Source organism: Panthera uncia, chromosome B4 (assembly GCF_023721935.1).
Source record: "Panthera uncia isolate 11264 chromosome B4, Puncia_PCG_1.0, whole genome shotgun sequence".
NCBI classification, from domain to species: domain Eukaryota; kingdom Metazoa; phylum Chordata; class Mammalia; order Carnivora; family Felidae; genus Panthera; species Panthera uncia.
In genome coordinates this window covers 126075620-126086063 of record NC_064809.1, presented here as the reverse complement: position 1 = coordinate 126086063, position 10444 = coordinate 126075620, and the positions used below count along the sequence as shown (strand labels likewise).

The 10444-nt window shown below is 54.0% G+C and overlaps 1 protein-coding gene across 1 annotated transcript in view; it reads right to left on the bottom strand.

The window, feature by feature from the left end:
- Positions 1 to 10185, bottom strand: part of ISX (intestine specific homeobox) — a 22293-nt gene extending 12108 nt beyond the window's left edge. Inside the window, exons 1-2 of the mRNA XM_049626723.1 lie at positions 10144 to 10185; positions 8471 to 8681 (exon numbers count right to left, since the gene is read on the bottom strand). Of these exons, the coding sequence (XP_049482680.1) occupies positions 8471 to 8681; positions 10144 to 10185 (253 nt within the window). The remainder of the gene's footprint in view (positions 1 to 8470; positions 8682 to 10143) is intronic.
- Between the last annotated feature and the right edge of the window lie 259 nt (positions 10186 to 10444).

Sequence of the window (10444 nt, the reverse complement as noted above, 5' to 3'; positions counted from 1 at the left end):
CCCCCACTTTTTGTTTGTATATCTTTTTTCTTTTTCTAATAGCAGGTGTACCCTTTGTTTAAAGGGAATTGTATGTGGAGCCCCACAAAACAAATAATGGTGGAGCTCTCTTACTGACGTGCAGGGGGCCCTGGAGGGAAGCTTGCTCAGTCTCCCCTTCGTCCCCCGCAGCTCCGGCCGTGCATCCTTGTGGAAGCCTGCAGTTCCCCCAAACGCGGGTTTTAAAAATGCTGATGTGCATAAATAAAGGCCAAAGGTCTTGGCTTAGTGCAATTGACCTTCAGTCTCCTCATTTCACTCATCCCTTCCACTGCTCCGGGAGTTTTAGATGCCCAGCCACACTGGATTTCTTTGTGGCTCGAAAGGAATATGCCTTTTTATCCCTCAGGGCATCCCTGCACATGCTTCTGTGTGCCTGGTCCTCTCCCCTTCTCTGCCTGGCTCCACCTCAGAGGACACCTCCTCTCTGAAGCCTTCCTGGAGGGTCTCAAACACAGTTCATTATTCCCCTCCTCTGTGTTCTTGGAACACTTTGTCAGGTTCCCGTGCTCTATCTATGTTGTGACAACGTGAGTCTCGTGACCGCATGTGTAGGTCTGGTGAGGCCAAAACATGGGGCGTGGGGTGGGGTGGGCACAGAGAACTGGGACAGGGGCTGATTTCACTTATTTATTTTTAAAGTTTATTTGTTTTGAGAGAGAGAAAGAGAGAGCGCAGGGGAGAGGCAGAGAGCAAATCCCCAGCAGGGTCTGTACTGTCAGTGCATGGAGCCCGATGTGGGCCTGATGCAGGGCTCTGTCCCACCAACTGTGAGGTTACGACCTGAGCAGAGCCCAAGAGTCAGATGCTCAACCCACTGAGCCACCCAGGCTTTCCTCATTTCACGGGCTTTTAGAGTGTATGCATGTGTGTTCTCCTGTCCTGCCCCTATTCCTCTCCAGTCTACACTTGTGGGAACAGACACCACAGGGTATGAATCTGGAGGACGTTTCATGGTGTGACACAGGAAGTGTCACAGAACTGGTTCCTGGGCGATGGGGGAATCCATATATAGTTTCCTTCCTGCCTGGAATTGAGGAGGAAGTTACCCGTTCTCTTTGTGGCCAACCCAAGCGCAGGCATGCAGAGTGCTTAGATTAGAGGTATCCAAAGCCCTGTAAACAGGGGGAAGAGCTGTTTCTGGCCCCCAAATGGCTTAACAACTGCCAGGTTAACAGCTGGTTATGCAGAACACCTGGGGAAGTGAGCCTCATTAGGGACACACCTTTGATGAAACAACGGAAAACAAAGCAAACGCTTTGACATTTCCATATCTGGAGACTGAAGATACCAAAGAAGACTTAGAAGGACCCTGAAATCAGAAGCCATCATCCCAGCATGGAACAGTGTGAGAGAAGAAGAGGACCAGCACGAAGAAGACTCCCGGCGGGGCCCCCACACATCCCCCTCTGGCCGTGGTTGACGGGTTTGGGAGTGGGCATCTCACTCAGGCTTGGCCAACAGGTCCCTCCTCTGGGGCTCTTGGACTTGGGACTTTAGAGAGCTTGAGAGAAGTTCCTGGAGGGTGATGGAAACCTTGGTGTTATTGGGAGTCATCTGGAGGGAGGAAAGTTTAGCCGCATGCAGACAGAGGCAGCTGGAGAGACCTGATGGTGTTGATTCTGGCTCCCATTATGGCTGATGCCTGCTTATGATCCTGCCCTTCCCGTAGCTTGGTTTGAGAAGACTGTTTCATGTTCTCCAAGGCAACTCATTTCCTTTTCTGTTTCAGCTAACCTGAGATGGTCTTTGTCTGTTGGAACCCAAGAGTTCTCATGACTATTGGTCATTGCACCTTTTCCTGACTAAGACCCTAGAATGCCTCTTCATTCTTTTTCGGATTCAAAGCAAAAATAAGAATCCCCACCATGCCCCGTATGGCCCGGTGCGGCTTGGCTCCTTTCTTGCTTTCAGACCTCATCTTGCCTCCCTTGAACAAGTCCCTGTCTTTGGTGTTTTCTCTGCATGGAGTTGGGGGGATCCACATTTCTCCCCACTCAGCCTTCGGACTGCAGCTCAACCATGATGTCCTCTGGAAGCCCTCGCTGGCAGACCAAACCTTTCTTGACATAGGCCCTCTACCATGTCACCTTCTCCCCGGCACTTGACCACAGTTGTCATTGAACTTTCACTTGTGATTATCGGATGGCTGTTTGTTGCCCCTGCTACACTAGATGCTACGTGAGGGCAGAGGCCGAGCTTAATGTTTTGTTCCCACATTGTCCCCACTCCCAGCTAAGGTAGGTGTGCAAATTCTTGGACGCTTCTCGCTTGGAATTCTTTCCTCCTTGAGTGTGGCCCAACTCAACGACTCACAGAGCCAATGGAATGCTGTGGGAATGCGGCTAGGAGGTTTCTCATGATGGGTCATAAAAGGATGCAGCTTCCACTTGACTCTCTCCCTTTTGGATTGCTCGCTCTGAGAGAAGCCACCGCCATCTTGTGAGGACACTCTAGTGGCACGGGGAGAGCCCTGCGTGGGGAGAAACTGAGGTCTCCTCCTCAGCCAGCTGAACTGTCACCAACTCACCAGCCACGGAGTGACTACCTTGGAAGCCAATCTTTTATTCTGATCCAGCCCTCAGGTGACTGCCCCACACAACATCTTAACTGCAGTCCCACGAAGGACCCAGAGCCAGAGTTACTCAGTGAAGTCACTCCCAAATTCCGGATCCACAGAATCTGAGTCAGACAATTCATGTTAATTGTTATTTGAAGCCACTGAGTTTTGGGATAATTCGTTTTGCCGCCATAGATATGCCTGCCACTCAGTCGATTTCGGTGGCTCTTTGTTGCGTGCCCGGATGAGGAATACAATGGATAAATCAAATTTAAATGACGACCAATGTTTTCTGTGCCCTCTGTCTCCTCTGATTTCTCCTGGCTCTGATAGTCTGGGCCCTATTATTATAGTAATGTTGTCAATGCCCTGCTTGTATCCCTCAGACCTTTCTGTGCTCCAGATCAATGCCCTACTGCCAGGATATGTATTTCTGAGCTAAAAAGCCCAGATAATTCTGAGGAGTATATTTGCTTCATTTCCTAAAGGATTTAAACTTCAGTTTCCCACAGTGGCCACTGGCTTAATCACACACCCTTTGATCACCGCCCTCCCTTCCTTGTGTTATTTCACTACCTCCGTGCTGGTGTCTGTGCATGTCCCAAATAAACCACTTGTGCTCAAATCCTTTCCTTCCGGTCTGCTTTTTGGAGGGGGGGAGGCTCCAGAGAGACAATGCTTTTCTGTAAGCTGTGACCAAGCCTTGTTCTTCCTTGAACTCCCACAGGGTTTAAGATTCAGCCAGGTTCTTGATTCTAGAATCAGCCTCCAGGTGCCCTATGGGAATGTCTCCAGGGTCTTGTTAGGCTGTGGCTCTGGAGGCAGGGACTGAGAGGGGGGTTCCGGCAGAGAGAGACCAAAACCACACTTATCCTGGGGACATCCAAGCTTTTAGCTCTGGGCTCCTGCCCCACTGCTGTCTGCTCTGATGGGAGTCTCTAGGTCTACCTGTCTGGGAGCAGCTCATGATGAGCTGCGATGAGGCCGATGAGACACCCGCAGGGCTGACCACAGTCCCAGCCAGGATTCCTAATTCCCAGGACCAGGGGCGGAGCACTGCCAGTTGCCTCGGGTTCCAGGCATTGGTGGGGGGAGATGCAGGGAGGGGTGGGGAGAGGGGGAAGAGGAGGGGGAGGAGGGAGACAGGGAAGAGAGAAGAGAGAGAGGAAAACCAGGGGCTCCTTCAGACTTTTGACCTCCAGCACTGTAAGAATCAGTTTCTGTTGTTTTAAGCCACTCATTTTATGGCAATTTGTTACAACAGGACCTGGCGAGGAAGAGGGCAGGGAGGGGAACAGAAAGAAGAGGAAAAGGAGGTAGACGCGGAGGAGGAGCTGTGGCTTCTGAAGGGCAAAGGTTTGGAGACATTTACATTTTTTTTTTACATTTATTTATTTTTGAGAGAGAGAGGGGTGGGGCAGATTGCAAGTGGGGAGGGGCAGAGAGAGAAGGAGACACAGAATCGGAAGCAGGCTCCAGGCTCCGAGCTGTCAGCACAGAGCCGATGCGGGGCTCGAACCCGTGAGTTGTGAGATTGTCACCTGAGCCCGGAAGGAAGTCGGGAGTTGGGAGTTTAAGCCACCCAGGCTCCCCAAGGTTTGGAGACATTTAAAGGGCAGGAAAGATTATGTGCCTGGAGGGTAGAGGGCAGGGAGGGGAGTGGGGCTGAGCGGGTGGGGGAAGGGCAGGAGAGACTGAGCTTAGGCACCAGAGTCTGCAAAGGACTTTGAATGTCACAGACTGGGTCTGACAAACTATAGCCAATCTGGCCCTCTGCCTGGCTTTATAAAGTTGTGTGGGAACACCAACATACCCACTCATTCACACATTGTCTTCTATTTAGCTGTGAGGGCGGAGTCCAAGTGGCCCTTTGCTGACCGCTGCTCTAGGGTTCCCTCGCATCCCGAGGATTCCACCTGCCCCCGGCCAGATCCGCCACAGAAGCGCTGCCCCGAGGGAGTGTCACCAGGACTCTCCAGCTGCGGATCCTACCCCCGCTGCAGGGGCACGGTCACCAGAGCTGGCCTTGTTCACTCTCCAGTCCCCAGCCTGGCCCAGAGTAAGCACTCAGCAGTCGGCCACCAAGTGACTGGATGGGGACAAAGCTGTGTCCCCCTTCTCCCAGACGCCAGGCTGGAAGCCTGGCACTGGTTACCCACTGGGGTGGCCTCTTCCTTACCTTCTTTTTCCCTTTGCTCCGGGGCATCACAGTCTCCCTACAAAGGGTCATCAGTGGCATAGATGACCTCTCTCTTCCCTGAGTCTGAGCTTCTAGTACAAAGTGGTTTCCTGCTGCCTGGGCCCCTCTTGACTTTGGAGGGTCCTGGGCTTCAGGGGGCCAGTCTCTTTCCGGAGTGAGCAGGCAGATGGGCTCAGCATTCTTTCAAGTAGGGAGACCCTCCGGGATATTTCCGTTGGCTTGAGACCGGGGAGGGTCTGAGCCCGAGTTTATGAGGGTCGCTGCCATGAGAGGAGCGGGAGGCAGAGCACTGGCCCCGGCCTGGATGTCTGAGCCGGCCCCGTGCTTGCACATAACATATTGGCTTTGTAGCTTGAACAAGCCATTTTGCGTCCCTGGGCCTCAGCCTCCTCGAAGAGTGGTCCTTGGACCACCTACATCAGAGTCATTTGGGAGAGCTTGCTAGAATGAGGATTCCCGGGGCACCTGGGTGGCTCGGTCTGTTGAGTGTCCTACTCTTGATTTCAGCTCAGGTCATGATCTCACAGTTCGTGGGATCGGGTCCTGCGTCAGATTCTGCGCTGACAGCACAGAGCCTGCTTGGGATTCTCTCGCTCCTTTTTTCTCTGCCCCTCCCCCACTGGCATGTGCACACACTGTCTCTCAAAAAAGTAAATAAACTTTAGAATGTAGATTCCTGTTCTGCCCCTCGCCCCGCCCCTCCGCCCTGTCTCTCAAAAAATAAATAAACATTTAAAAAAAAGGGCGGGGGTGGGGGGCGCCTGGGTGGCTCAGTCAGTTGAGCCTCCAACTTTGGCTCAGGTCACGATCTCATGGCTCACGAGTTCGAGCCCCATGTCGGGCTCTGCCCGGAGCCTGTTTCAGATTTAGTGTCTCTGTCTCTCTCTGCCCCTCCCCTACTCAGGCTCTGTCTCTCTCTCTCTCTCAAAAATAAAAAAGCATTAAAAAAAAAAGAATGCAGATTCCCGGGCACCACGCTAGACCCAGAGGCAGAGTCTGGGGATGTTGGGACTGTAGTGCTGCATGTTTCCAAGCTGTCTGGGTATCTGGGACAGAGAGGTCATGCTTGCCAGGCCACGTCCATGAGTCACTCTGTGAACCCCTTTAAGTGTTAAGCTTATTTCTGTGTTTTTATTACTGGGGTGGGGGGCCGTGGATGCACCATCTCCGGTGCCTTCCATTATCTGAGGGCTCCCGCGTGCTGGAGGGAAAGCAGGACAGAGAGGCGGAGAGGCATTAGCAGCAGCGACAAGCACCCGGTGGGGACGGTGCCCTGTGAAGGCGGGAGAGGCGGAGGCTGCCGAGGCCATTTGCCCTCTTGCCCGCCTGGTTACCCTGCTCCCGCCTGGCATGGACACCCCCCACCCCCGCCACTCCCCTCTGCAGGGAGGAAGCTTCTGCCACAGAAAATGACCCCAGGTGACACCACCGGGGCTTTCTAGTGACCAGTTTGTGGAGGCATCGGTCATCACACACGTCGGAGCTGGGAGGGATCTTAAGAACATTCTAATCCTGCTCTTCCACGTTACAGATAGGGAAATGGAGACTCAGGAAGGGGAACAGCTTGCCTGAGGTCCTCCTGTGAATTAGCACCAGCCGGGGGCTCGGAGGCCAGACTCCTGGAGTCCCAGCTCCCCATCCTCCTGGCCTAACCTCTCACAGACTCCAGCTCGTTTGCAATTTCTCCAAGTTACTTTTGTAGTTTCTGACATGTTGGCATCCTGTCTGTATTATTATTTGTCAAGCATTTTCCCACATAGGCTTTTTGTTTTACCTACACAAATAAATCCATTTTAACAGGAAACCTCACAGCATGACCATAAACGGATGACCGGTATCCTGTGTTGTGAGTAGAAGGTGCACGTAGGAATCCTTACAGAACTCTTGACGTAAATAATCTCAGTCTGTGTAGTTCTCAAACTCGTTTCCAAAACCACCAGAGGGACCTTCTCTAGTCTTTTGGAGATGCTCGATGCCAGTGTAGCGGGAGATGTATAGATTTAAGCCACATTCAGGAATGATCTAGATTGGATGGTCTCAGGCCACCAGGGTGCAATTCTGTTGCTAACTAATCAGGTCACTTGTGCAGGTGACTTCTCTTTATCGTTCTATCATCTGTAAGGTGGGCCTCACAACTGTGGCAATTCCATGGGGGACAGGGAGGGGAGTGCCGTGAGGGCCATAGGGCACTACTCTTGTGACGACTGCTATCTTGGCAAACCCTTACTAGAGGGTCTGCTCTGGGTCCAACAGGATAGCTGACATGGGGCATGCCGGCATCTTCAAGGGGAGGTTTAGAAGGAGTGGGTCCCTTTTTGCCATCAGCCATTATCAGGCCAGGGGGAGGGAAGCTGCTCTGAGAGGGGGGATCTGGCCTCTCCTCCCTCTCTCCCCTCCCCCACTTATCTTTTCCTCTCATTAGGACAGAGAGGGCAGTGGTGGATTTTATGTGGCTGCAGCAAGCCAGACTTAGGTTAGACTCCCAGAACTGTTTCTAATGCTCATTGAGTTCACTGGAAGATTTTAGTGAGCTTCCGGAAAGGAACCTGGGGACTCTCTCTTATTGATTGACTCAGCCCGGGGAAACCCACCAGCTTCCCCAGGGACGGGCAGCCCTCCAGGGTCTTCTCCTTGCCTGAGGTTGAGCACAAGCCCCTTTTGGGAGGCTGAACTTGGGTGAGACAGCAGGGCTCGGTGATGGTAGGAAAAGGCACTGTGGGCTCCTCTGAGCTGCCCTTTGGGCCTTTCCTTGGATTAAGAGGGTAGAAAGAGAAAAGAACTGGGAAGCTCGTGAGTGAGATACTCCAGTGTCACCAACTACCAGGCTCCAGCAGACCCTTGTGACATCCCTGGCTCCCTCTCTCTTCCCTCACTCAACTGGTTTCTGGAGGGTAAGGCTGAGGCCAGAGTGGAAGGGACTTTACTGAGGTCACAAAGCAGGGTAGGCTGGAGAGTGACCCGGAGCATTCCTGACCCCCAGCAGGTGCATGTGTCCACCTCAATGCCCTTCCTCAAACCGGCTCTCAAGAAGGGCTTTGAGATCTGCCCTGTCATTGTGGTTTGGGGGACATGCCCTGGGGTGGGCCGCTGACCTGGGACGGTGATCAGGATGGGCAGATCCCAGGCTAAGCTTCAGCCACGGAAAGACACATCGGCTGAACTCTGCTTACAAAGAACAACGTGTCAGACTGAGCAGGTGTTGGGGACAGCCATGACCGACCGGTTCCTGCTCTCAGATCTTCCGCTCACTGGCTGCGTAGCCTGGGGACAGACACCATCCACCTCTTCCTTTTCACAGGTGAGTTTCCTCACCTGTCAAGTGATGATAATCGTGCGTTTCTACTGAAACGAAAGAGGGGACTCTAGGGCAGCAGCCGCTGCAGCGGAAATGCTGTAGAGGTAAATGGGACCTGGCATTCTCAGCTGTGGCCTGCTTGCAGGAACAAGCCCCACGTCCCTGCATCCTGCAACGAATGGAGCCTTCCTTGGCGTCTACATCTGGAAAACCTCAGTCCTGGCGAGGCAGAAGGGTATTTAAGGCCCAACATCTGACCTCTCTTGGAATTTTGGGGTCCTCTCTTCTATTGATACGGAGCAGCTTTTGCTCTGCCTTAGCCCTGCTGGCTCTTGGGGACCTGGGAATGGAAAAGAAATGACCAGAAGACACTTACCCTGGGGCTGGGCCTTCAGGGGCCCCTCCGGCCCGGAGCTTGGAGCTGCTGCTTGTCTGGTGCCCTGTCCACCTGCCCCTTCCGGCCTGACCACATGGCTTTTCTCTGTGGGCCTCTTTAAGATCTCCTCGATGGAGAAGGACAGCCCCAGCTTCTTTGGGGCCCCACAGCGCCCTGAGTTCTTCCTCTCCATACCCCGCAGAGGACAGGGCTAGCCTTGGCGCACTCTGTGAGAGGCAGAGGGACAGAAGGGGACCTTGTGTGCGTCCAGGGCGACAATGGTGGAGGGTGGCGTACTTCCTCCCCTGAAACTCCTGTAATAATCAAAAGGGCAAGCAGAGATGGAGGACGGGGCTCCTCAGGTCAGATGATCCAAGCACGATTCTGTCTCCATGGGGACTTCCACGGGCTCCTTTCAAACACCCCTGGGATCAAGGAGGCAGGTCACATTGGGAGAGCTGGAACAGGCTGTACCCCATGCCCGTGGGCCCAGAGCTCCCGCAGGCTTGATGTCAAAGGAGTCACCCTTGCCAGGCTGGGTTCAGTTGTACTGCAAAAGGTCTTCTCTGGGGTGGTCGCTTTCAAAATCCCCAGGCTGGGTCAGGGTCCCTGAGGTCCCCGTCAGTGGGGAGTAAGGCAAAAAGCTAGAAGGAAGGTGGATCCAGCTCCCAACGACCCAGAGGCAATGTGTCCACCTTTGCCTTTTCTCTGGCTTCTGGCCCTTTCCTGCCGGCTCTGGGCAGCCTCTGGCAGGCTGGAGTGCCACCGTTGGGCCCCAGGTGGCCAACTCAGATCCAGGCCACCCTACAGCTTGAGAGGTATTCCCAGGAACCCTCTTGGACTTCTAGTTCTGCTGCTTCTGGACTCCAGAATAGGCTTTCTGGCACATCTGTGCTTCTGTCCGGCAGGTGGAGGCTTAGGAAGGGGATGTCTGGACCACCGCAGGCTGGCTCTCTGGGACGGATCTGGACTGAATGCAGGGGTCTCTGGCCTTCCTTCCACTCCCTCCCTGGCCTCACTTTGCAAGCCTCTCCAGAGGCTCCTGGCCCAGGGTGCCTCTCCCTTCCTTTCGATGTCCTTTCTGCTTTTTCCTGACTTACATGCCCCTTCCCTGTCTCCGGAGACAGCACGGAGGGAACGCTTTCTGTCTGTCCCGTAAACTGTTGGCTGGGAGCTGACAAGGCACCCATCTGTCCTTCCTGGGAATTCTACTCCCAATTTCTGTGTAACCAGGGAGGAGGGGGCAGTAAAACAGCTGATAAGAGAAGAAACTCTCCACCCTCCTCAAGCCTGGCGATGCAGGTGTTGGGGGAGGGGACCCTGAGGCAGTGATGCAGGTGTTGGGGGAGGGGGCCCTGAGGCAGCGTGTTGTGTTGCTGAAGGATGGTAAGCAGGGCCCTGGGGAGGTGCCATGCTGGGGAGCAGGACAAGGGAGGATGGGAATGGGCCACCAGGAAGTGTCCCCAGGCCCCATAAAATGTGTTTGCTCAGTTAAGAGAGTTTATGGGTCACATGGAGGCTGGAGGCCCGGCCAGGGTGCTGTCAGCCATGGGCCAGTCAGAAGTGTTTCCCTGGGCTTGCAAATGTCAGAGGAGGAAAGGCTTCTGAGTTCTTACGGTGTATGTGGGGAGACTGAGGCCCAGACCACGGAGGTGCGGTGGATATCTGGGTACAGTCTGATCTAAGTACTCCACTGGGGAGCTCCAGAAGGCCATGCTGGGCGCAAGGAGCCAGTTTGCACGAGAGGGACAGATGCCCCAGGAGAGACTGTGAATGTGCCTGAGAACACTAGAAGCCAACATTCTTGCAGGGGGTGGGGGGAGGGGAGACTGACCCCCCCACTTCCTACAGAGGAGGAGTCTGGAGAGTGAGGGACTGGCCCTGAGATGGGGAGAGGTAAATATCATGAGTCCTGGTTTAGAAGCGGTGCCCTTTGTGAGTGTCAGGCTATCCAATGGAGTTGGGGGGTCTGGG